The following is a 26,421-nucleotide window of genomic DNA, read 5'->3' as shown; positions in this document are numbered from 1 at the left end:
CAAATAAATCTTAAAAACAACAAGCAGCTTGTGTGGCAGGCCCTATGGGAGAGCTAATTGAGGGCAGATTGCTTTAGTCTGAAGGGCAGTGAGACACACACACACAGCTCCTACCTGCTCGTCCACTCCTCCCAGTACCCACAATACCCAGGGCTGTCCCAGGTGGCAGGTAGGGGGCGGGAGCCCCAGCCAGGGACGGAAGCACCTGAGCCGTCACCGGCCGCCTCCCAGGGTGTGCGCGAGGACGCGGGCCCAGACGCGGAGGCCGCTCTGCTCCGGGGCAGCGCAGCCGCACGGGGGCCTCCCTGCTGTGCCGTGCCTGCCGCCCCCACGTCTGCCCCGAGGCAGAGGACCGATACAAACCACTAGGCCTGACGCGCACGCACGCCACGTCTGTGAGGACGAGGGGGAAGGCAGGCCTACCTCGTCCGGTCAGGATCCAGACACGTGAGCTCCGTGTTCCTTCCGAGTCCTAGGGTGCGAGGGCCGTACCCTCGAGGAGTCCCGGACGGCCGAGTGTGCTACAGACGCCTCCGTGTTCCGTTCCAGACTGCTCTCCACCCACGAGCCCCGGCCAGCGCATTACCTCACGATCCTCCCCTAATTGCGGCTCTTTCTGCGGGAGGGTGGGGGAGCGCCAAGTGTCCCCCGCCGCCCTCTCAATGACGACAGAAAGGCTGAGTCACTCCACCTGGGGTCAGAAACCGCTACTAGGGTGCTTGTCCTGCCCGAACATCGTCTTCTGGAACCAGCACGAGTCCGGTGTCCTGCCTGGCGCGGGTGGTTCCTCATCCACTCGCCCCACACGTGCCCATGGCCCAGTGAACTGGCAGCAGTGGGAAGGGTCACGCGGGGTCTGTCCTGTCTGACACAGCGCCAGGGATCCCAGCTCCGGCTCCCCAGCAGCCCCCAGCACCAGCACCAGAGAACGCCTGCGCGCCCCAGGCTGCGGCAAGAACCGTGACCCACGTTTTGGGGGCTGGCTAAGAAACCAACAGTCCAGAAACAGAAGAACTGAAAAAACAAAAGACGGCTAGAGCAGCCAACTAGCCCTGATGAGGGAAACCCGCGTTTCAAACTGCACGGCAGGGTGTGTGCCAGTTCACAGGGCTGACGCCTGTCTCAGCCTCCTGGGAAAGCAGTTCCTGCGGGCGGGACCCCCAGGGCCGGGCTGACCGCAGATGTCCGCGGACAGAGTGGGGCAGGGGAACCTAAACCGCACACGGAAAGCAAAACCCTTCTTGGGCTCCTTCCGCTCAAAACTATTTCCTTAAATCCCGTCAAAGTCCAGGGAAGGCACAAACCATCGCGGTACTTGGAGCTGGACGCACACCATCCAGAAACGGAGCACAGGCTGCAGCCGGAGGCCGCCCGTCCCCTCCCCGCAGGCACTGAGGGCCAGGCCGACCCCGTCACCGCCACGCTCCCCGCAGCAGCACCCCGTCACCACCATGCTCCCCGCAGCAGCACAGGTCCTGCACTCTGGAGGCGCCAGGGTGTGGGGGTGGGCTTGGGTGGCTTCCAGTGCCCTCCCCTCTGACCCTGGCTCCTGTGAGACCAGGGAGGACGCTACAGGCTCCAGTCCACGAGCTCCCCACCCACCTTAGAGGCCCCTGGACTTCAGGATCAAACTGCAGCTCCCGGCCAACACCCCGCTCCAGCCCAGCCAGGACCGCCCACCCTGCACTCTGGGTCACTCTCTCCCGCCTATTCTAGTCTCCGCGCACCACAACCGCTCTCATCACACAGCAGGCCCCCTTCTCGGGGTGCAGTGCCCAGCGAGGTCTGGGCTCACGGCCTGATGCACGGGTGTGTGCTGGGAGCTGAGGACAGACACAGACCCCCTGTGGGAGGCGCCGGGGGCCGGCTCCCCCGGGACAGGACCTGTCCAGTCTTGAAGCCCCATCTCACGGCCCCAGTAATCAGCGTTTCACATGTCTGAACAAAAACCAGGGTTTACTACATCAGCGTTCCCTTCCCGGGTACCAGTCCCAAGTCACTGCTGTCCACTGTGGGAGCCGTGCCAGCAGTGGGCTGGGCGCTCGCTCTCCCCTGCGGGGACACAGATGAACTGTGAACTGTCCAGTGTCCAGGAGATGGCCCCAGGCCCAGTGGCTCAAAGCTCACGGATGACGGGGGTCAGGGCAGGGTTCCCGAGGCCTCAGGAGGGAGGCCGAGAGGGAGGCCTCCTCTCCCCGCTGGGTGTACCGGGTGTGCTGAGCCCTGGGCACGAACGAGCCAGGCCCCAGACAGCTGTGTTGTCATCGCCCCATGACGAAGCTGGGCTCGTCTTCCTCTTCCTCCTCCTCTGTTCCAGACGCCGCCTCAGAGCTACTGGACCGTGGCTCCTGGGCCTGACCGGCTCCTGTAACCACACAAGATTCAGATTACAGCCGTACAGATTTCTTGGAGAGTCAAGGGCACGTTTACCCACAGGAGAGGGGGTGGAGAACGAGGAAACTGCTTCTTCCCAGACAGCCGGTCCTCAACAGCCACCACGCCCGACACCATTGCCCGGAAGCGCGGTCGGCACAGAGGGCCGCCAGGTGCCACGTACCTCCCACCACCCGCAACGTCCAGACTTGGTGGACGTTCCCCACCGGCCCCTCGATGCTCCTGCTGATCCCTCAAGTTCCCACTGCAGTGGCAGAAGGACCTCCAGAAACCACGTGTGGCGAGGGCTCTGCCCACAAGCCTGCCAGCCTCCCGAGCCTGCGGACAGAGGCCCAGACACCCCTCCTCCCGACACCCCACGTGCAGCTCTGCGCTTCTAGAATTTTCCCTGTCGCAACCGCCAGACTGGCAGGGAGAGCAGAGACAACTTGTTCCTGACTCCGCCTCCTCCTCCTCCCCTTCTCCATGGGAGCAGGGAAGTGGGTGAGGCAGGCCCCCAGCTCAGTCACCAGGCAGCACCTGCGGGTGCCGCGGCTTCCGCACCAAGGCCAGGCAAGGTCACCGTGCAGGACTCACGCCCACACTGCACCTGCAGCTTGGCCCTCACCACGACAGCTTCCAGGTGGGAGGCAGGAGGCCCCCAGGCGCACACAGCTGCGCCCCTTCACCCCCGAGGACCAGACACGGAGAAGAGCGCTCAGGGCCAGCGGAGCCGTCTGAGAGTGCAGCCTCCTCAGCGCGCGGCGCCCTCCTCCCCTGCACCTCACGCCAAGCAGAGCGAGTTCCCAGAGTCAGTATTTGTTCAGCCCCCCGCACCCCTCCCCGGGTGCCAGGCCCTGTGCTGTCTTCCCACGTATTTATTACCTTGCTGAACTCTAACAAGAGTCTGAGGTGAGTACCGCTGTCATACAACCATTTCAGAGAGGAAGGAAATAAAACCCTGAAGGCCTGAGTTCTCTGTGGCTCACGCTCACCTCCTCGGACAAGGACCCAGGCTACAAACTCGACAGTCAGAACCCTCAGGGCCCTGCCTACCTTGCCTGCGACAACTGCACAAGAACACAGGCCAGAGGCGGCTGCCGTGCAGCCAGGAGTGCGCGGAGGAGGAGATGATGTCAAAGACCAAGGAGGAATCTGCGGCAGCACCGTCCACAGCCCTGGGCACTGTCTCCGCTCTGAAGGGGGGTCAAGTCCTCCACACCTGTAGTGCACCCCCCACCTACGACCTGGGGCCTCTACTCTAGAACTTGGGCTCAAGGCTGAAACTGGTGACTATCTATCCAAAGCTGGATTCTGTCCCAACACACACAAAAAGACACATGGATGAGGCGACAGAGGAGCCAGTTACCCAGAGCGACTACTGCCGCTGTATACACACACTGAGACCCCACACTGATTCCGCAAACACGCATGCTTCTATGTGTCACTTCAGAAAAACAAAAACAACACAACCCAAGTCATAGCCTGCCCACCGCAGCCCTAAGAACCTCACTGTGTTCACGCAGGTATGAACGCATGGTGCATGCGTGCAGGCAGGAAAACACGGTGCACTCACACAGGTATGAACACACAGTGCACACACACAGGTATGAACACACAGTGCACACAGAGATAAACACACGGTGCACGCACACAGGCATGAACACACGGTGCACACATGGTGCACACACAGGTATGAACACACAGCACAGAGGTATGAACACACAGTGCACGCACACAGGTCTGAACACACAGCACACAGAGAGAGCTTTGAACACACAGCACACACAGGTATGACTACACGGTGCACACACAGGTATGAACACAAGTGCACTCACACAGGTATGAACACACAGCACGCACACACAGGTATGAACGCACAGCACAGAGGTCTGAACACACGGTACACACACACACAGGTAGGAACGTACAGTGCACGCGTGCAGGTGTGAACACACAGTGCACACAGAGGTATGAACACAGTATATACACACACAGTGTATACACACAGGTATGAACACACAGTGTATATACACTGGTCTGAACACACGGTGCACTCACACAGGTATGAACACACGGCACGCACACACAGGTATGAATGCACGGTGCACACACACAGGTATGAACACACAGTGTATACACACTGGTCTGAACACACGGTGCACTCACACAGGTATGAACACACGGCACGCACACACAGGTATGAACGCACGGTGCACACACACAGGTATGAACGTACAGTGCATGCGTGCAGGTGTGAACACACAGTGCACACAGAGGTATGAACACAGTATATACACACACAGTGTATAGACACAGGTGTGAACACACAGTGTATACACACAGGTCTGAACACACGGTGCACACACACAGGTATGAACACATGGTGCGCACACACAGGTATGAACGCACGGTGCACGCACACAGGCCTGAACACAGATGGATAAGGGCAGAGGTCCTGAGCTCCGATTCTGGTCTGAAGGAAGCAGTACTACGCTGACTAACCCGGACGACGAGGCAGGGGTTAGAGCGAGGCTCAGAGCGTTCCTGTGCTGAGAGCGTCTGGCAGCGGCTCTGCACGTGTGGGAGGCGTGCCGTCAGGGCCTGCAGGCCTCGGTCTTCGAGAGGGGATGTGAGCCAGCTGCAGGGGTTCAAGTCATCTGGCATTCGACAGCAATAGTTCACCAGCTCACTCTTCCAGCATAGTAACTAAACGAACAGTAATAAACGGATAACTTGCTAGCCGCTATGCTTAATGTTGGGGGTGCAAGAATTAAAAAAAAAATAGTCACAAATTAAAACACGGAGACACTACAACACACAGATTAGAACGGCCACCATTTCTTTAAGAAACCACAACAGTACCAAACGCTGGCAGATACGGCACGGCAGAAGCGCTGACTCGCTGCTGGTGGAGCGCAGACACGGCGGCTGGCAGCTTCCCCGAGAGCGAAACAAGACTGACTTCATACACAAGTCAGCGACCGCACTCGTGAGCACCTGCTCATTCATCTGGAATTACGTGCTCACCCATGTCAGCTGCAGCTTTATTCATAATGCCCAAACCTGGACGCACCCAGGATGTCCTCAGCCAGGTGAACGGATAAATCCGACGCACGACTAGTCAGCAACAAACAAGAACCAGGTAGCAGACACGGGCGAACCTCGGGTGGTTCTGCCAAGTGAGAAGCCAGTCTGGAAAGCTGTGCACACGTAATCCAACCCCATGACACTGCAGAGGAGGCCAGGGCCGAGACAGGCAGAGGTCGGCAGAACAGGTGACACAGAGGGTGCTTTGGGCTGTGTGACTATAATGGTGGATGTGTGACACCGTGCATCTGACGGAATCCATAGCATAAAAAATTAAACCTTAATCGTTAAAATGACAAAGTCACTGAGGCCGTCCGCGTCCCAGGACAGAAAGCAGGAGTGGCAGAGCAATGCAGCCGCGGTGGAGCGCAAGGGAATTCTGGAAAGGAGCGGGGTCTGTGAGGCTGCAGGCGCTGCTCACTGCCCGGTGCTCCAGCTGCTCCAGCCCCTTCCCCAGGGCACGTCCGTGTGCGCAGAACTGGACACCGCCTACTTGAAATGGACGGCGGGCGCAAAGCCACTCAGGTTGGAGTGGGAAACGCCAAGCCTCATGGTAGCAGGTTGGAGATACAGGCACGGCGCTCGGCTCAGAGACACAGATGGCGGCACCTGTTGGTGCTGTCAGTTGAGAGCCCCGGAACACCAACGCCCCAGCAGCGAAGAGCACACGGAGCCCCCAGGTCTTGGTTTCCAACACCAAGCCTCCCATTAAAGGAGCCAGGACTTCCTGCGCAAGCGGCTGGGTCCAGGTGGGAGGCAGGAGATCTGGTGTGTCTTACGGTGCCAGAAAACAAGGAAGTGCTTAAAAAAAGGAAAGAAATGGCACCACAGCGACGGGACTTTGTCAAAGGGACACAGGGACCGGCAGAGAACATCCGTCGCCAGAGCTGGAAGGATGGGAGCGAACTGGATCAGAACTGCAGTACCAGTGAGACACCGAGCAGTCGGCACTGGAGCAGAGACGATACAGCAACTGGAGAAGAAACGGTCGCCCGTGCAGAAGTCTCAACAGTGGGGAGCCCGCTGCCCAGGCCCCGCACGCAGCGGCTTCGTGCCAGGCCAGCGAGGGAAGGGGACGGAACGTGTCCACGGGGAGACACTGACCGCCTCGCCGGCAGCGATGGCGCACATCACCTGACGGGGTGCATTCCTGATGCGGCCAGGACCACACTGCCCCTCTGTGGTCTTACTCCCGAAACACACAGCCCCAGTCAATCCCAGAGAAGGCCAAACAGCAGGCCGGTCCCAACCAGGGGATCCTGCAGAACGCCTGACCCAGGTGAAGTCCTAGAAACGGAGCCCGAGCCGCACCAGGGTTACAGGCCCTGGACTGCGGGGCAGGAACGGGCCTGAGGCACAAACCAAGGGAAGCAGCACAAGCTGACCAGTGTCCTACTGCTGCTGTTCATTAGTGCCCAGGGTCCCACGGTAGCCGAGCACACGAGAAGCCTCCGGATTGGCGCTGCAACATTTTTCTGGAAGTCTAAAATCACTCTACAACGGAAAGTTTATTTTAACAAGCTGGAACTGGGATTAGAAGCACACAGGGTCATCAGGCAGGTTCTACAACCACGGCGTACAGATTCACAGGCAAGGTGGGTGGAGAGACTTACAAGAGGAAGCAGAACAAGAGGGAGGTGAAGGGCGGAGAGTTCTCCAGGCAGATGAGCGGTCAGGACCACGGACAAGAGAAAGTCTCTGGCCGGAGTGGGCGCGACAAGGATGCAGGACAGAGGTGGAACCCAAAAGAGCAGAGGGCACGTGGCAGGGAGCGGCCAAAGCCAGGTGCTGGAGACAGAACGGGAAGAGGGTGGCAGGAGGGGTGCCAGGGCACGTCAGGAGTTAAGTGCGGTAACTGGGATCGGATCCCCGCCAGCCATGCACTCCCTCTGCAGGCACCACTGCCACTGTGTGCCCAAGGCCTCTGGTCTGTAAAACAGAGAGACTGCCACAGACAACCGCACGGACTGCGGCGAGGATGATGCTGCGACTACGTGGGAAGCTCTAGAACTAGGCTCACACGATAAACATTTAACAAGGCTCACTACTGCTCCTCTGTAAGCAGAACGAGTGACTGTGCAATCTGTGTGTGTGTGCGCGTGCGTGTGTGTGTTTAAAGATTTATTTTGGGGCCAGCGCTGTGGTGCAGCAGGTTAAAGCCCTGTCCTGAAGTGCTGGCATCCCATATGGGCGCCGGTTCTAGTCCCAGCTGCTCCTCTTCTGATCTGGCTCTCTGCTGTGGCCTGGGAAAGCAGTGGAAGATGGACCAAGTGCTTGGGCCCTGGCACCTGTGTGGGAGACCCAGAAGAAGCTCCTGGCTCTGGATCGGCTCAGCTCCAGCTGTTGCAGCCATCTTGGGAGTGAACCAGTGGATGGAAGACCTCTCTCTGTAACTCTGTCTTTCAAATAGGCAGAGTTACCAAGAAGGGGCGAGAGAGATTGAGAGTTCTTCTCATCTGTTGGTCACTCCCCAAATAGCCCCAACAGCCAGAGCTGGGCAGATCGAAAGCGGAGCAGCCGGGACAGGAACCGGAGCCCATAAGGGATGCCAGCACTAAAGGCGGAGGCTTAACCTACCAGCGTGTGCCCGCGACCTGTTCCTCTAAAAGCGCTCGGGGGCGGTGCACAGGAGTTCGTGCAGGGGAGGGGAGAGTGGAGGCTGTTCCCGCGAGGCTGTCGGCAGCCCCTGAAAAGACCCGACTGCCTCGGTGCGCACGCTCCTAACCGTGGAGAAACGTTCAGAAGCCAGCACTGGCAAGGACGCGGCAGAAGCGCAGAGCGCACACTGCTGCTGGCGCTAACACTGGGCCTGTCCCTCTGCAGGGGAACTGGTGACAGATTCCCAGGGCTACGCGTTCTTTCTGCGGTGCAATCCGCCGACTCCCGCTGTCGGAAGTCTGCCTTAACCTATTCGCTCAAAAAGGCGGAGGGACGTGTCACTAACGTCTCCCACGAAGACAAAACCGGAATCCACCCAATGCCGGGTAAAGGTGGCTCCGCGTCTACCACGGCACATCCACTCGGGTCATCCAGTCACCGCGAAACCTACCAGGAATGCAAACACTGGTGATGCTGGTAAAGTAAGCAGAGAGCGGCCTACGCCGTGACTGTAACCACACACAGTGGGTACACGAGACAAGAACACAGAGAAGAGAGATCTATTCTGATGCTGGTAAGCTCTGCCTGCGACTTCCTTATATTATTTATACTACTTTTTTTTCTTGGTTGTTCAAGATTTATTCATTCGTTTGAAAGTCAGAGTCAGAGAGAGAGAGAGGAGAACCAGACCTCCCATCCACTGGTTCACTCCCCAGATGGCTGCCAGGACAAAGCCGGGAACTTTATTTGGGTCTCCCATGTGGGCGGCAGGGGCAGGTGCTTCAGCGGGGAGCTGGATCCCAAGTGGAGCAGCCGGGACACTACCTGGCGTCCGTGTGTGGTGGCGGCTTTGCCGCTCCGCCATGATGCGCCACTTTGTTTTTTTTAAAGAGAAGCTAACCTTTGAGAAGTTGCTGCGCCAAGCTCAGATCCTACTCGTTTATTACCTCATTTGACGTCATCACCACTATAAGGTTAGACATTTAAGCACAATGAAGAAACAGACTGTAGCAAGAACGCTCACACATGCCTGGTGGCCTCGCCAATCTTAGTTCATAGAACAAGGGCATCAGTGAATGCCAGCGGAGATCTACTTTTTTTTTTTTTTTTAAAGATTTATTCTAGGGGCCAGCACGGTGGCACAGTGGGCTAAGCCTCCTCCTATGGCACCCGCATCCTTTATGGGCCCCAATTCGAGTCCTGGCTGCTCCTCTTCCCATCCAGCTCTCTGCTATGGCCTGGAAAAGCAGTGGAGGATGGCCCAAGTACTTGAGTCCTTGCACCCACATGGGAGACCTGGAAGAAGCTCCTGGCTTTGGATTGGTCCAGCTCCAGTGGTTATAGCCATTTGGGGAGTGAACCAGCAGATGGAAGACCTTTCCCTCTCTGTCACTCTGCTTCATAAAATCTTTAAAAAATAGAGATTTATTCTACTTATTTGTAAATTAGAGAATTAGAGAAAGGGACACAGAGAGAGATCTTCCATTCACTGGTTCACTCCCCAGATGGTTGCAATGGCCAAGGCTGAAGCCAGGAGCTTCCTCCCAGTCTCCCATGTGGGTGCAGGGGCCCAGGCGCTTGGCTCATCCTCTGCTGAATTCCCAGGCCACAGCAGGGAGCGGGATCAGAAGGGGAGCAGGTGGCCGCCTGCTGGCTGAGCCGCACACTGGACTCCTTTCTTCTGAAACCCAGGACCCTGGGCCCAGCACTGACGCAGCGGGTCAAGCCACCACCTGTGGTGCTGGCACCCCATGTGGGTGCTGGTTCGGATTTCAGCTGCTCCACTTCTGATCCAGCCCCTGCTAAAGGCCTGGGAGAGCAGAAGAGAGTCCAAGTGCTTGGGCCCCTGCACCCACGTTGGAGACGCAGAAGGAGTTCCTGGCTTTGGATCAGCCCAGCTCCAGCTGTTGTGGCCTTTTGGGGAGTGAACCAATGGACTGAAGATCTCTTCGCCTCTGTCTCCCTCTCTCTCTCTGTTAACTCTTTCAAACAAATAAATCTTGAAAAACAAAGAAAGAAACGGGCTGGCGTCGTGGCACAGTAGGTGAATCCTCTGCCTGTGGCCCAGCATCCCATATGGGCAGAGGTTCGAGTCCTGGCTGCTCCTCTTCCATTCCAGCTCTCTGCTGTGGCCTGGGAAAGCAGTAGAAGATCGTCCAAGTCCTTGGGCCCCCGCACCTCACATGGGAGACCAGGAAGAAGCTCCTGGCTCTTGGCTTCGGAATGGCGCAGTGCTGGCTGTGGTGGCCATTTGGGGAGTGAACCAACGGAAGGAAGACCTCTCTCTTGGTCTCTCCCTCTCACTGTCTGAAACTCTACCTCCCAAATAAATAAAATCTTAAAAAAAAAAAAAAAAAAAAAAAGGAAAAGAAAAAGAGGAGGTAGGACTCGAACCCAGGCATTTCAATACGGGAAGTGGGCATCCCAACCTGTGGCTTAACCCACTGTGCCTCAACGTCCCTCCCAAAATTTTAAAATGGTCATGTAGTACCTTCCTTCTCAGATGACACACAAGGTATGGATAGATTTCCAACACGGTATGCTCAGGGGCCGGGTGTTGCGGTTAAGCCAGCAACCACTGCTATGGGTGCTGGTTTAAGTCCCAGCTACTCCACTTCTGAGCCAGCTCCCCACTCATGCACCTGGGAAAGCTGCCGAGGATGGTCCGAGTGCTTTGGCCCCTGGCACCCACCCGAGACCCCCAGATGGAGCTCCTGGCTCCTGGCTTCTGCCTGGCCCAGCCCCAGCCGTTGCTGCCACCTAGGGAATGAACCAAGGGACAGACAATCTCCGTCGTCTTTCAGATAAACAAATCAGGGCCGGCGCTGTGGTGCTGCAGAGTAAGCTGCTGTCCGCAGAGCCGGCAGCCCAGGAGCCCCAGTTGGAGTCCCAGCTGCTCCACTTCCGACCCAGCTCCCTGCTGATGTGCTGGGAGAGCAGGGAAGTCCCCGGGCCCCCACATCATGTGGGAGACCTGGAAGAAGCTCCTGGCTTCAGATCAGCCCAGTCCTGACCACTGTGGCCATTTGGGGAGTGAACCAGCAGATGGAAGATACCGCTCTCTCTTTCTCTCCTTGTAACTGTCTTTAAAATAAATAAATCTTTAAAAATAAATAAAATAAAAAATAAATCTTGGGGGGAAAAAAAAGACTCACGTGGCCCCAAGAGTAAACAGTGCCGAGGCCGGGAAGCTGCTCATAGGCATCCTGTAACAGACCACCCGAGGCCCCGGACCTCTGGGGTAGGCAGGCCCGTGCCGGGTGTCACAATACCATCCTGGGAATGCAAGGCTCAACCGTCACAGACCTGGCTGAGTGCCTCCGGGATTGTCACAGGCGAGTCCCGCCCTGAGGGCATCTTCAGGGAGTGCCGGGCCAGCACAGAAGACAGCAGGTTCGACCTCTCCAACAGTGCCCTCCACTGCCCTCCACTGTGTGTCAGGAGAAAAACCAACCTCCGGGCCCACAGAGAACCCAGCAGGCCCCTGCAGCCACGCTGTGGCCCAGCTGAGCATTAGCACGCCGCTCTACACAGTCCCCTGGGACGCCGAGAAGCTCCACGAGCTGGGAAACCGGGGAGGAAATGGAGAAGAGGAGGCAAGTGGCATCGCCACTGCGACGCTGGTGTCCCCAATGCCACTCTGCTCCGCTGGCACGCGGCACGCACGCTCTCCCAGGTCTGCCAGTTACGGTGCCAGCTTCTCAATTCAGCCTGAGAGCAGGGCCAGGGACTAATCAATGACCTTCAAAGCTGTCTGACCGCAGCCCAGAGCCCGCGTGGAAGCTAAAGGGAATCTCACACAAAAGTGCTCCACGCTTTGACACTTTCTAGTCTATTTCATTCAGGCTTTAGAAAGACCGCTGCGGCCTCTGACTACCGTTCATGTCCTGGCGACTGAGGGACAGCAGTCCTGCTCTAAAACTGCCCCACTGTGTGGCTCCGCATGGGGACACAGCACAGACGGCTCCATTTAAAACAAGATGTGTGGCTGGGCGTTGTGGTGCAGTGGGCCGGGCTGCCACCTGCGACACCAGCACACCATGTGGGCGCCGGTTTGAGTCCCAGCTGCCCCGCCTCCCCGCCAGCTTCTTCTAATGCACCCAGCAAAGCAGCACAAGATGGAGCCCTGCCACCCATGTGGGAGACCAGATGGAGTTCTGGGCTCCTGGCTTGGTCTGGCTCAACCCCAGCCATTGTGGCCACCTGGGGAATGAACCAGAGTACAGATCTCTCTCTCTCTTTCTCAGCCTTTCTAATGAATAACTAACTTAAAAATGGTTAGGCGCTCTCTCAGCCTCCACTGACCACTAACGAAGCTGACCAAACACAGACTACAATGGCCATGACTGATAAAGAATTCAGGCTTTCTTTTCTTTTTCAAAAAGTCAGTTACAAAGAGGGAGATGCAGAGAGAGAGAGAGAGAGATGGAGAGAGGGAGAGAGATCTATCCTCCACTTGATAGCTGCAGTGGCATGGGCTGGGCCAGGCCAAAGCCAGGAGCTTCATCCGGGTTTCCCACGTGGGTGCAGGGTCCCAAGGACCTGGCCCATCTTCCTCTGCTTTCCCAGGTGCATTAGCGGAGAGCTGGATTGGAAGTAGAGCAGCTGGGACTCAAAACAGCGCCACAGATGGCAACTTTACCTGTTATGCCACAGCACTGGCCCCAGAATACAGGTTTTTCAAGGTCAAACTCATCCTGCCTATAAATTTATTCTTAAAACATATGGAAGGATACACGTATGGCAAATATAATGAACAAAACATACGGAAAAATAAACATAAAGGCTTTACAGAATTCCTCCAGAAAATCACTCAACACGCAAACAATCACATCAAGAAGCTACAAAACCAGACCTCCAAGAGGGAGGGCCAAGGTGCCCAGAGCCTAGGACAAGGAGCCCCAGCTACGGTGTCCCTGGGCAGAACGAGACCAACTTCTACACCCAGTCCTCCCCGTGGGCCAAGCACGCCTGTCCCCAGGAGGGACGGGTGTGGGGAGGCGTGTGTCGTGACTGATGGCAGACCGGAGGAACAGCCACATTTTAGCAGTTTGATTTCACCTAGGAAAGGGGAGGAGCGGCCAAGGCATCCACCATGTGTCACCCGGTGCCTTCACCACTCACGAGAAGCTGCTCCGGGAGGGCGCCAAGCACATTTCATCGTCAAAGCCTGACTTTCCCCTGCGACTGGAACTCAGTCGTCCACTCAGGAAGCAAGCCGTCAATCAGGGAACAGCCGCGGACTTGGAGCTGGTGGACAGCTGACCCTCGCCCCTCTGCAGCGGGGGCGGGGCCCATCCCCCCCTCATTCTCAGCCTGTGGGCTTCCTGGGTCGGCACTGCAGCACGGGCAGTGGGATGCTGACCCAGTTACTGCTCCTTGTTAACAGAACCTCCATTCCGTCTTGGGTGGCGACACACCCGGCTCCCAGGGATGAAGACAGCAGGTTTAAGTTACGGTAACTCTGCTATTCACCCAGCCTGAGGGCAGCTGGGGATGGCAAAAGGCTCTAGTCCACAAGGTGACATCTGCGTAGGCTTCAGGGGGACCCTCTGCTTTTCAGTACAAAAAGACCACCCCTGGCCCCTCCTGCCTGCCCTGCATAGGGGTAGTGTGATGGCAGGAGCTGTGGCAGCCATCTCACACCCCTGGGCAAAGCCAAGAGAAGCACAGGGCTGCTGGGCCACAGGCTGCCACCAGACTTCTCACCACATAAAGGAAACACGCTCCTCTCTGCTAAAGCGCAGCCGAAAGCACCGATCAACCCAGCAGATGATTCACTCAGACAAAGGGCCGCTTGTGGCAGGAGCACTGGGCAGCCCTGTCGTCTTCCCTCGTGGGCAGGAATGCACAGGCTGCAGGCCCCTCCCAGCTAAAAGGCGAGAGTGGTGGCAGACAGGAGCCAGCACCAATGGCCGTGGTCCCTGGGCTCCCTCAGCCCTGCCTGAAGGGCGTCCACCCCAACTCACTGGGCGCCCACAGCTGTCTTTTTGCTTAGACTGGTTTGGCTTTCTCGCCCTTGCTGCCAGATGAGCCCTAACTTCTACAGACGAGCGGCCAGCTCTCCCCGGGCCAGCCCAGCGCCCGCGGCCCTCAACCCCAGCGGTTCCCGAGGCTCGGTCACCGCAGTCGACACTGGCACGAGGCTGCACCCAAGGAAGGAAGCTGCTGCTCACCTGCTTTCTGCTGTTTCTGTTCGAGTTTCATCTTCTTTGCCAGTAATTTCTTTTCTTTTAACTTCTGGCTGCAAATGCACCACACACAGGTTAACTGCCTTACTGTAGTCTAGAAAACAAACGTCGGGGCCCGGCCGGAGATGTGGTGTGGCGAGTAACGGGAGCAAGTTTGAATCCTGGCTGCTCCACTTCTGATCCAGCTCCCCGCTAATGCGCCTGGGGAAGCAGCTGAAGGTGGCCCGAGTGCTTGGGCCCCTGCACCCACATGGGAGACCTGGAGGCTCCTGGCTCCTGACTGCCCCAGCTCTAGCCGTTGTAGTGGATGGAAGATCTCTCTCTGTCTCTCCCTTCTTCCCTCCCTCTATAACTCTGCCTTTCATATAAATAAATCTTTAAAAAAAAAAATACATTATAGGGGCCAGTGCTGTGGCATAGCAGGTGGGGCCACTGCCTGCAGTGCCGGCATCCTATGTGGACGCCAGTTCAGGTTCTGGCTGCTCCGCTTCCGGTCCAGCTCCCTGCTAATGCGGCTGAGGAAGCAGCGGAGGACGGCCTGGGTCCTTGGGCCCCTGTGCCCATGTGGGAGAACTGGAAGAGGCTCCTGGCTCCTTGCTCTGAATCAGCCTGGCCATTTGGAGAGTAAGCCAAAGGATGGAAGACCTCTCTCTCTCTCTCTCTGCGCCTCTCTGTAACTTTGAGTTTCAAATAAATAAATCTTAAATATTTATAAAAAAAATTAAACACTTTTTTAAAAGATCAATTCATTTGAAAGGCAGAGTTACAGAGAGAGAAAGACAGAGACAGGTTCCAGGCTCCTGATCTCGGCCTGGCCCAGCCCTGGTCACTGTGGGCGCCTGGGGAATAAACCAGAGGATCAAAGGTCTCTTATTCTCTCTCCCTCTTTTTCCGTCACTCTGAAAACCACCGAACTGAGGGCAGCACAGAGGCCCGAGTGCTCCCCAGAGTTCTGGCCCCTGAGCTCTGCAGGAGCCGGACCTGCCCCAGGTGCTGGGAGTGACAGCAGCCCCCAGCGGGCTGCTCAGCTGCAGGCAGGTCACCGCGCACTCTGCAGGGCGATGGGGCCCTCCCGGCGGGACCGGCTCGCTCACTGGCCTGCCCCGCCCCCGCCCGCCACGGTTCTCACCGCTTTTTCCGACGCTTTGCTGTCTGCTCCTCTGCAGCGATTTTATTCTTTTCCAGTCTCTTCTGAAACTCTGCATCCAATCTTTGCTGCAAAAAAAAAATCAACCTTCAGGCACACGCTGGTGTGGGGAGGCTGCAGGTGGCTGCACACAGGTGGGTGCTACAGGCACACCCGGCCAGGGCAGGTCATCAACGTGCGGCTGTCTAAGGGTGAGGGACTCGACTCCCCGAGATGCTACATGGTGCACCACACACACACACACACACACACACACAAGGCCGGGGTCCCGAGGCGCAGGCAGCACTGCCCGTCTGTGCTACCAGGGCCTGGACGCCATCTAGGGACCGCCGGACAGTCAGACATGGGACTGAAGTCCCAACCTGAGCAACAGTTACCCAAGCAGCATAACAACACACCTGCTACTAAATCCAGCCTGGCACACACAGGCAGCTCTCTGGTGCTAGGCTCAGCGTCATCTTTCCCCAGGGGGGAGGGGGGCATCGTAAGTGGTCTCCCCCAGGGCTCTAGGAAGACTCATGGAGACCAACTACAGAGAAGCACCTGTCAGCCATAAACCCATCCACTGCTACAAAGTCACTGGCGGCAAGCTCCGCTGCGCCAGCACGGAGGGAAGAGGTGCCTGCACAGAGCCGCGGTCGGCACTGCCAGGGCTGAGGGGCCTGCACACAGGCAGGGTCCAGAGGAGCCCAGTCCTGGGGGCAGGCGGACAATCAGCTTTGACTACAGGGAAGCCAACGACACAGTCAAGTCCAGGTGGCTGCAGAGTGCTCAGAGGGAAAGCCAAAGTCTCTCCGCGGGGCCTGGAGCCCTGCAGGGAGCGGCCGCCAGACACCGCGCGGAGAAAGGCAACCAGGCAGCTCTGGCGGGACCAGCACCGGGCCTGGCTGCGCATTTCCGCGACTGGCGAAGTTCACGAGCACCTGGTCTGCACGGTTTTTGGGCTCAACCTCTTCATCTCCGAGGATGCTGAGTGGCTCACTCCCCCTGCCCCTCCTCCTGTTACAGAAGCCCCAGCCCTGCCTCCACTTGGTGGAACTGCTCGATTGGCTTTTTTTTTTTTTTTTTTTTTGACAGGCAGAGTGGACAGTGAGAGAGAGAGACAGACAGAAAGGTCTTCCTTTGCCGTTGGTTCACCCTCCAATGGCTGCCATGGCTGGCGCGCTGCGGCCGGCGCACTGCGCTGATCCGATGGCAGGAGCCAGGTACTTATCCTGGTCTCCCATGGGGTGCAGGGCCCAAGCACTTGGGCCATCCTCCACTGCACTCCCTGGCCACAGCAGAGAGCTGGCCTGGAAGAGGGGCAACCGGGACAGAATCCGGCGCCCCGACTGGGACTAGAACCTGGTGTGCCGGCGCCACAAGGCGGAGGATTAGCCTAGTGAGCCGTGGTGCCGGCCTCGATTGGCTTCTAAACTGAACCTGTATCTCCCAATGTGCCAATCATTCCACACCGAATAAAGCTGCCCTTAGGGGTGGGCGCTGTGGGGCAGCGGGCTGGGCGGCTGCTCGGGCTGCCCATGTCCCACAGGGCAGAGCACCTGCTGTGAGCTCCCACCACACCACACCTCCAGTCCAGCTTCCTGATAACACACCTGGGGGGGAGCAGCTCGTGGCCCACGTGCTCCAGGTGGGGGCCCCTGATGGAGCTGCTGGCTCCTGGCACTGACCTGCCTCAGCCCTGGCTGCTGTGGGCATCTGGGAAGTGACCAGCAGACCCTCTTTGACCCTGCTCTCTCTGGAACTGTCCTTCTGCCTTTCAAATAAGTCTTTAAAACAAAAACAAAAAAAGACCCTGATACCCTGCTGTGCCCTACCAGTCACTGAAACGGACAAGGATTCCCTAACCTTTCTGGAACAAACCTCACAGCCTGTTGCCTCTGTGTGGATTTCCTCTGGATCTTTATTAAGTACACAAAAACTTTAACTTGCCGTGTTTAAATCATAAATACATTAGACGACAACCTGCTCCAGCCCCTCCCCCAAAGCAGTTCACAATTAAGATGTGTCTGATCTGGCCGGCGCCACGGCTCACTAGGCTAATTCTCCGCCTAGCGGCGCCCGCACACTGGGTTCTAGTCCCGGTCGGGGCGCCGGATTCTGTCCCGGTTGCCCCTCTTCCAGGCCAGCTCTCTGCTGTGGCCAGGGAGTGCAGTGGAGGATGGCCCCAGTACTTGGGCCCTGCACCCCATGAGAGACCAGGAGAAGCACCTGGCTCCTGGCTCCTGCCATCGGATCAGCGCGGTGCGCCGGCCGCGGCGGCCATTGGAGGGTGAACCAACGGCAAAGGAAGACCTTTCTCTCTGTCTCTCTCTCACTGTCCACTCTGCCTGTGGAAAAAAAAAAAAAAAAAAAGATGTGTCTGATCATCTGCACACACACAGCACACTCCTGCCGGTGCCAAGCCCGCCGCAGGGGCCACTGGAGAACCACCACACCTGGCCCGAGGGAGGCTGCAGGACAAGCAGGCTCGGGGTGAAAAACAGCAACAGCCCCGTTCAGTCCCCAAGCAGAGTTCTCCCAACTCAATTCTGGCCGTTCCGGGAAGCTGTTACATATTTTTTTCTGTATCCTGGCTGCCTCTTGGCTTATTTTCTGTTTCACTTTGAGAACGTCAAATACAGAGAAGCTACAGGCATTACACAGTACAGACCTCACTGCCTCGCTTCTACAGTCAGTGTTTCGCTACGGCATCATATCCCCTATCTATGCCTTCACTCATCTGTCAGCCAGTATTTTTTTGGGGGGAGCATTTCGACAGAGGCTGCAGACTTCAGTCCACGCCTGAACATGCCTACCATTACACAGCGTTTAATACTGTTGTTTTGCCTCAACTCAATTCACCTGACACGGGGGTTAAAGCACTCCAAAAGTCACTAGAAAGTGAACTGAACGCAATGTCCCACGAGGGCTTTAAGAGGGTGGGAGAGCTGTTCCGGCCCCTCCAGCTGAGTAAGTTTCCGGTGTTTAGAATTAAACTTTAAGCAATAGTCAAGCTCTTAAAATATTCAAGTATTTGACGCCTGTCATGAAGAACTATCAGCCCCAAGGCTACAAAATGCAAGTTCTCCAAGAACAGACTCAACGGCAGCACCCCGCCTCACACCAGCCGAGAGGAGAGGACAGGGAACGGCCAGGGCTTGTGGGGGCTGTGCCGTGCCGGGACACCCTCATTCCCGGCCTCCTGGGAGCACCTGCAGGGATTCTGAGCTCCCACAGGCCACGACCCGCTGTGCCCACTCGTCTCCCAGCGCCGGCACGGGGCGCACCGACCTTCTCGGCCATGGCGTCCATGTAGTCCTGTCGCTGGTACTCTCTGCGGCGCAGGTGCCTGTACACGTGGAACTCCCCACTGCCGGCCCCGGCGCTCGAACCTATAGCCAGGAGAGAGCAGAGCGCCAGATGAACCGCCGTGGCCAGCACGCGCTACCCCAGCCACGGGGACGCTGGAGGTGAGCGCTGCAAGAAGCCACTCCGGGCCCCAACCAGAGGCGCACAGCGTGGTTCATAGACGCCCCCGGCTCCCGGCTGTGGGTCAGCCCGGCTCTGGCTGTTGCAGCCCTATGGGGAGGGAACCAGCGGATGGAAAAATCTCTCTCTGCCTTTCAAATAAATAACGACATATTTTTAAAAACCTGTAAGCTAGGGCCACACACACACACGCCTTACCCATCACATCTCGGACGAACTCCGGGGGAGGTCGAGGCGCCCACTCGCTCATCTTCTCTGGAATGGGAACGGCTTTGTCCTGCAACGTTTCAACCGCACACCGTCCGTGAGCGCAGCCCTGCCGGGGGCCCTCCGATCCTAACCGAGGAACCTCAAGCGCACCGCGGGGAGCAGGGGCTGGCCTGCAACCCACCACCAGCCCCGGGCCCGGGGGAGGCTCCTGACCCGCCGCCTCGCCAGGGCTAGGCTGCCCGGAGCGGCGAAGCTCACTACCCACCGGGCGGGCTCCTCCTTCCCAAGAGCGGTTCTAGAAAGGTTGCGGCTCCGAGTTCCCGAGCCTGGGGACGGGGAAGATGGACCCCTCCCCCGACCCCAGGAGCCGGACCGGAACCAACGCCCCGTCTCACCGGGTTCTTCATGAGCCGCTCCAGCTTGAGCTTCTGCTCCTCCGCCGCATTCTTAGGGATAACTAACGTCTGCGGCTCTTTCTTGGGCCTCGGTGGTCGCACCGAGGAGGCGGCCGAGCTCGCCATGACAGTTTCCCCCCTCCCCCGCTTCCTGCGGGGAGTAGCGGCGACGGCGCGCACTTATGACGACAGAACGGCGCGCCGGCCACGCATGCGCACTCTCCGAGCGGAGGGTGGGTGGGTGGGCGGAAGCAACCTGCGGAGTCCCGGGCCGGCGTGGGTTGTGTTGATCAGAGCTGCGTGACTTCATTTCCGGTTTCCGAACAACTCCCTGCCGTCAGACGCCCCTGGCTCTGGGGAGGGGGGGAAGTGAGACCCTCCGTGCCCGGGTGGCCAGGCCGCAGCCGACCTCTGCTGTCCCCTTGATGTCCGTCGTGGTGGACGTCGGGATGGCTCCCAGCACCTGCTCCCTTTCCGCTCTTGCCTCCGGCCTTTGTGGGGCTTCCTCGGCCCGGCCCGTCTCCCGTTTGCAGGAGCCGGTGCAAACGTGGGCGTGGCCTCTTTCCCCGCCCCCAGCAAACGGAGACTGTGGAGTGGGCGTGGCTCCTGGCCGGGCCGGGCCCTGGGCACCCAGGCCTCAGGAGCAGAGCCCAGGACTGCTGTGTCCGCTCATTCAGAGCCGCACTATTTAGACGTGGGAAAGCCCGAGCGTCCCCCCTCTCTGGCTGGCGCGAGCCTTGGCCGTTGCTTCTCTCCCTCAGTCGGGTGGTGGTCGGTGGACACGTTGATCTCACCGGCCACGCGTGGTTCTGGGGTCTCAACATTTAAACCCGGCCGGCTGGGTAGAGGAGCTTAGCGAATCAGTGTGGGTGGGCCTGGTCCGATCAGCTGTAGAGGGCCCCCCCCGGGGGGTGGGGTGGGGGCAAACTGCCCCTCCTCCAGGGAAGGGAGGGTTCTTCCCAATGGGTGGCTTCTGAACTGGGGTCTTGGCTTTTTTTCCTGGCTCCTGGCTTCGGATCGACGCGGCTCCAGCCGTTGTGGCCATTTGGAGAGTGAACCGGACATATCTCTCTGTCTCGCCCTCTCACTGTCTGTAACTCTTTCAAATAAATAGGTAAATAAAACCTAATCACAGGAGAGGCCTCACTTCCTGACAGCGTCTAACCCAGAATGCCAGCACAGCCACTCGAACCCTTCCCCAAAATCACCCAGCTCTCGTCTGAATCCTCCGATAAGCCCTTCCCGACACCCTCTGGCCCAGGCAAGCGTGGTCTTCGCTCTGCTAATTAGCGAACACACCCGTTCCAGCGGCAGGTGCGCGCCTCGTGGGCCGCGCAGGTGTCTGTTGGTTTGGTGGTCCTTTGTCGCCCCCTTGAGGACAGAAGTTTTGTCGTCGGCACTGTTGCATCCCCAGTGTCCGGGCAAGGTCTGGCCCCCAGGGAGGCTCCACCACCATTTCCTGATGCACGCAGCCCTGGGGGTGTGGCTCTGGGTCTCCAAGGGCCCGACAGGGGAGGCGGCTGCCTGCTTAGCCCGGAGTCTCTCTCCCTTGGAGTCCCTGGGTGGAGGGACAGCTGGGTAAGGCGAGAGCACCCACAGGGTGCTGGGTTGGTTCTCTAAAGGCTGCTCCTGGCTGCCCGATGGTGAGCGGCTTTCCAGGGGTCAAGGGTGAGGACTTGGTGGAGGTCCCTGGGTGCCCCTGCTGGCCTGGGCGGGGTCATTACAGAAGCGCGCTGCATAGCAGCCAGGTGCCTCCAAACACTCTACAAAGACTTCGTTACTGGGAAGGTCTTTTTCCTCGCAAGAGAGTTCCCACATAGCCGCCTTTAAAAAAAAAAAATATTTGAGAGGTAGAGTTACAGACAGAGACGGAGAGACAGAGCTAGGTTTTCCATCTGCTGGTTCACTCCCCAAATGGCCTCAACGGTTGGAGCTGGGCCAATCAGAAGCTGGGAGCCAGGAACTCTATCCGGGTCTCCCACGTGGGTGCAGGGGCTGAAGCACTTGGGCCATCTTCCACTGCTTTCGCAGGCCATCAGCAGGGAGCCGGATTGAAGGTGGAGCAGGGGCCAGTGCTGTGGGTCAGGCGGTCGCCTGCAGTTCCAGCATCCCATATGGGTGCCGGTTCGAGTCCCAGCTGCTTCACTTCTGATCCAGCTCTCTGCTATGGCCTGGGAAAGCAGTAGAGGATGGTCCAGGTCCTTGGGCCCCTGCACCCACGTGGGAGACCAGGAAGAAGCTCCTGGCTCCTGGCTTTGGATTGGCTCAGCTCTGGCCATTGCAGCCATCTGGGAAATAAACCAGAGGATGAAGATGTTTCTCTCTCTCTCTCTCTCTCTCTCCCTCCCTCTCTTTCTCTCTCCTTCTCTGTAGCTCTGCCTTTTAAATAAATAAATAAGTTTTTAAAGAAGGAGGAGGAAGAGGAGAAAGTGGAAGAGCCGGGGCTTGAACCAGTGCCCATATGGGATGCCAGCACTGCAGGCAGAGGCTTAACCTACTCTGCCACAGTGCCAGCCCCACATAGCCTTCTTAATGCATCTTAAATGCCACCTCCTCTGTGATGCCGTGCCTGATTGCCCCCTCCTGCCACCTGTCAGGCAGTAAATTGCTCCCTTCTTGTGGCTGCTGCTTCTCTATGGCTTGATGCTGGCGCAATGGTGACCACAGTGGGTCCCAGGGCTGGGCCAGAACCCAGCGTCTACCCCCAGTCTGGTGTAGTGGATGCTCTCAGAACATTCTGGGAGAACACAGGAACGGAACAATGTACAGAGTGGTGCGTGTGCCCGTGAGATTGCCACGTGGTGGGTGTGAGACATGGATGAGCATTCGATCAATACGGGAGAGAAAGCACGAGACAGCGGACTGGCAAAGAGCTACAGAGCCAGGAGGGTGGGGGCAGCGTCTGTCTGTAGGGCAGGGCCTGGCGCTGAGCTGTGCCTGGCAGGAAGCAGCTGGATGGAAGAGAAGTCAACGGAACAAGGCAATGAACAGGGCAGCGCAAAGACGTGGGTGGGAAGGAACCGGTGATAGCAGCCCCGGTGTCCGAGTGTGGCCAGCGCCGCCGCCTCACCGATCATCTGGATTTCACAGAGACACAACCAAGGCCCAGAGGACAGAGTGGCCAGGGTCCCACAGACCCAAACCCAGTGGCGTGGCCCTGGGTCTCCGAGGGCCCGAGTGCTCAGAGGACTCACAGGTGGACGGCACCACGCTGCCAGCAGAGCCTAGTGGGGGCTGTTCATGTGGCACCTGCCTGGGGCGGAGGCTGGATTGAGGTCCTGCCCCCTGGGTGGAAAGTGTGCGCCTCCCACCAACGGATGGAGGTCCACTCGAGGACTCATGCCCCCGGTGCTGCCCTGGCTGCCACTAGAGGGCAGCAAAGCCCTACCCAGCTCCACCAAACCGCGAAGTTCAGCCCCTGGGAGCCCTGGCACACTGGGCTTGGGCAAGCAACTTTTTTTTTTTAAAGATCAATTTATTTATTTGAAAGGCAGAGTTGCAGAGAAAAAAGGAGGGAGGGAGGGAGGGAGGGAGAGGGAGAGGGAGAGGGAGGGGGAGAGAGAGAGAGAGAGAGAGAGAGAGAAATCTTCCATCTGCTGGTTCATTCACCAGGATCCAGGAGCTTCTTCCAGGTCTCCCATGTGGGTGCAGGGGCCCAAGGACTTGGGCCATCTTCTACTGCTTTCCCAGGCCATAGCAGAGAGCTGGATTGGAAGTGGAGCAGCCAGGACTCGAACCAGTGCCCATATGGGATGCTGGCACTGCAGGGAGCCACTTTCCCCATTGTACCACAGCGCCGGCCCTAACGGATACTTCCAGTATTAGCACTGAAAGTCCTGCACCCTGGGGAAACCCTCGGCCCTGGGACCAAACTGGGGTGGCTGGTCACCCTTGTACTGAGAGTCCTGGTCGCTGGGCCTCCATCCAACATTTTTCCCAGTGGCAAGAGAATCTTGTGAGTGCGCGTCTTGCGCACAACCATGCAGGCTCGGGGAGGTTAAGCTGCTTGCCCAAGGGGCTGGTGTTGTAACTCAGTGGATTACACTGCAGCCTGCAATGCCGGCAGCCCATATGGGTGCTGGTCCCAGTCTCAGCCACTCTGCTTCTGACCCAGTGCCCTGTGCCCGAGGGCTCGGGTCCCTGCCACACGCGAGGGAGACCCGGATGCAGTTCCAGGCTCCTGGCTTTGTCCTGAACCAGTCCTGGCTGTTGTGGGCATTTGGGGAGTGCACCTGCAGATGGAAGATTTCTCTCTCTGTCTCTCCCTCTCTTTGCAACTCTGCCTTTCAAATAGATAAGTAAATCTTAATAAACCAAAGATCTGTTTGTAAATGCGTATGAGCTCATAAAAGCTGGAAACAGCCTACATGTCCATCAAATCATGATGGACAGACTGCCATCTAGCCACCAGGCAAATCCTGCTCAGCCCCAGAAGGCACTGTGGCTGCTTGACCAAACGGATGGATCTTGAAAGCTCTGTGCTCAGTGAGTGGACCCAGATCTCAGAGGCTCTACCTGGATAACGCGGTTGACTAGACATCCTGGGAAAGCCAAAATGACAGGGACAGAAGGGCCCAAGCACTCGGGCCATCTTCCAGGGCTTTCCCGGGCACATTAGCAGGGAGCTGGATGGGAAGAGGAGCAGCTGGGACTTGAACTGGTGTCCCTACGCGATGTCGGCCGGCATTGCAGGCAGTGGCTTTACCTGCTATGTCACAGCGCTGGCCCCAGAGCCTCTCATTTTCTAAAACAAAACTGGGTCTTATCCAAGACCATTGCAAAAGAATACCCTTGATACCTTAGTTGTTTTACTATTTCACTTTGTAACCAATTTGCAAATGAAACAATTTAGTCAAAAATTAACCTACAATAAATTGCATGTTTAAAGTACATAATTTGACACATTTTGAAACTTGCACAGACTGTGAAACTTGCTACAGTGAAGAAAACGGACATGGGCACTGCCCTGGAAGGTTTGCTGGAATCTTTGTAAAGCCCTCCCTCTTGGGGCCAGGGTTGTGGCACAGAGGGCTAAGATTAACGCCAGTTTGAGTCCCTACTGCTCCACTTCCAATCCAGCTTCCTGCTATGGCCTGGGAAAGCAGTGGAAGATGGTCCAGTTGGGCCAGTGCTGTGGCGCAATGGATAAAGCTGCCACCTGTGACATCGGCATCCCATATGGCACCAGTTTGTGTCCCGGCTGCTCCACTTCCAATCCAGCTCTCTGCTATGCCTGGAAAAGCAGTGGAAGATGGCCCAAGTCCTTGGGCCCCTTCAACCGTGTGGGAGACCCGTAAGAAGCTCCTGGCTTCAGCCTGGCCCAGCCCTGGCATATCGCAGCCGTCTGGGGAAGGAACCAATGTATGGAATATATTCTCTCTCTCTCTCTCTCTAACTCTGACTTCCAAATAAATAATTAAATCTTTTTAAAAATTAAAAATTAGAATTATAGGGCCGGTGCCGCGGCTCACTAGGCTAATCCTCCACCTAGTGGCACCGGCACCACGGGTTCTAGTCCCGGTCAGGGTGCCGGATTCTGTCCCGGTTGCCCCTCTTCCAGGCCAGCTCTCTGCTGTGGCCCAGGAAGGCAGTGGAGGATGATGGCCCAAGTGCTTGGGCCCTGCACCCCATGGGAGACCAGAAGCACCTGGCTCCTGCCTTCGGCTCAGCGTGGTGCACCGGCCGCAGCACGCCAGCCATGGCAGCCATTGGAGGGTGAACCAATGGCAAAGGAAGACCTTTCTCTCTGTCTCTCTCTCTCACTATCCACTCTGCCTGTCAAAAAAAAAAAAAAAATTAGAATTATAAAGATGGTCTAAATCCTATCACTCAGGTGGGAGACCAGAATGGAGTTCTGAAAAGAGAGAGAGACAGACAGACAGACATACAAAGGGGGAAGGGTTTTAAAGATTTACTTATTGGCCAGCGCCGCAGCTCAATAGGGTAATCCTCCACCTGCGGCGCCGGCACACCGGGTTCTAGTCCTGGTCAGGGCGCCGGATTCTGTCCTGGTTGCCCCTCTTCCAGGCCAGCTCTCTGCTGTGGCCCGGGAGTGCAGTGGAGCATGGCCCAAGTGCTTGGGCCCTGCACCCCATGGGAGACCAGGAGAAGCACCTGGCTCCTGCCTTCGGATCAGCACAGAGCCAGCCATAGTGGCCACTGGAGGGTGAACCAACGGAAAAGGAAGACCTTTCTCTCTGTCTCTCTCTCTCTCACTGTCCACTCTGTCAAAAAAAAATTTTTTTTTTACTTATTTGTAAGGCATAGTTATAGCAAGAGAGATATTGGTCTTCCATTTGCTGGTTCACTCCCCAAATGGCCAGGCCATAAGGCTGGGCCAGGCCAAAGCCAGGAGCCTGGAACTTCATCTGGGTCTCCCACGAGGGTGCAGGGGCCCAAGAACTTGGGACATCTTCTGCTGCCTTTCCAGGCTTTAGCAGAGAGCTGGATCAGAAGTGGAGCAGCTGGGACTTGAACCAGTGCCTTCTGGGAGGCCGGAGTCATGGACGGCAGCTTTACCCCTCTTGCCCGTTGCTCCTCCACCTCCCACCCCCATCCACAGACAAACACGGATCCACTTTCTGTTTGTTTTCTAGAATTTTGAAGAAGAATTTTGGGTTCGTACAGCACGCGCCCTCTTGTTGCCTGGCTGTTTTCTTTCTTTCTTTCTTTCTTTCTTTCTTTCTTTCTTTCTTTCTTTCTTTCTTTCTTTCTTTCTTTCTTTCTTTCTTTCTTTCTTTTTGACAGGCAGAGTGGACAGTGAGAGTGAGAGAGAGAGAGAGACAGAGAGAGAAAGGTTTCCCTTTTCCATTGGTTCACCCCCCAATGGCCACTGCAGCCGGCGCAGCGCGCTGATCCGATGGCAGGTACTTATCCTGGTCTCCCATGGGGTGCAGGGCCCAAGCACTTGGGCCATCCTCCACTGCACTCCCTGGCCACAGCAGAG

At 57.5% G+C, this 26,421-nt stretch overlaps 1 protein-coding gene across 2 annotated transcripts; it reads right to left on the bottom strand.

Annotated features, from left to right (window-relative positions):
- Positions 1 to 1,937: 1,937 nt before the first annotated feature.
- Positions 1,938 to 20,543, bottom strand: PRKRIP1 (PRKR interacting protein 1). 2 transcript variants are annotated; one of them, XM_008252938.5, is made up of 6 exons: positions 19,476 to 20,543; positions 19,069 to 19,147; positions 18,673 to 18,773; positions 15,382 to 15,467; positions 14,238 to 14,305; positions 1,938 to 2,365 (listed from the first exon to the last, which is right to left on the bottom strand). In XM_008252938.5, exons 1-6 carry the CDS (start codon positions 19,599 to 19,601, stop codon positions 2,262 to 2,264), a joined length of 564 nt encoding a protein of 187 aa, XP_008251160.3. In that variant the 5' UTR covers positions 19,602 to 20,543; the 3' UTR covers positions 1,938 to 2,261. The 2 variants fall into 2 exon arrangements, with proteins under 2 accessions (XP_008251160.3, XP_017195588.1); XM_017340099.4 differs by lacking the exon at positions 14,238 to 14,305 and having other exon boundaries at positions 19,476 to 20,034.
- Between the last annotated feature and the right edge of the window lie 5,878 nt (positions 20,544 to 26,421).

This window comes from Oryctolagus cuniculus, chromosome 19, assembly GCF_051225735.1.
Source record: "Oryctolagus cuniculus isolate XC-2025 breed Fujian yellow rabbit chromosome 19, ASM5122573v1, whole genome shotgun sequence".
NCBI lineage: Eukaryota > Metazoa > Chordata > Mammalia > Lagomorpha > Leporidae > Oryctolagus > Oryctolagus cuniculus.
This window is presented reverse-complemented; position numbering and strand designations above follow the sequence as displayed.

What these genes read in the sequence shown, in the direction of transcription:
- PRKRIP1 (XM_008252938.5), bottom strand. Translation starts at nt 19,601, where the DNA reads ATGGCGAGCTCGGCCGCCTCCTCGGTGCGACCACCGAGGCCCAAGAAA. An exon ending in TGGACGCCATGGCCGAGAAG is followed by an intron (nt 15,468 to 18,672) that starts GTCGGTGCGCCC and finishes TTTTTTTTGCAG; the next exon opens with CAAAGATTGGATGCAGAGTT. An exon ending in GCAAAGCGTCGGAAAAAGCG is followed by an intron (nt 14,306 to 15,381) that starts GTGAGAACCGTG and finishes GTGCATTTGCAG; the next exon opens with CCAGAAGTTAAAAGAAAAGA.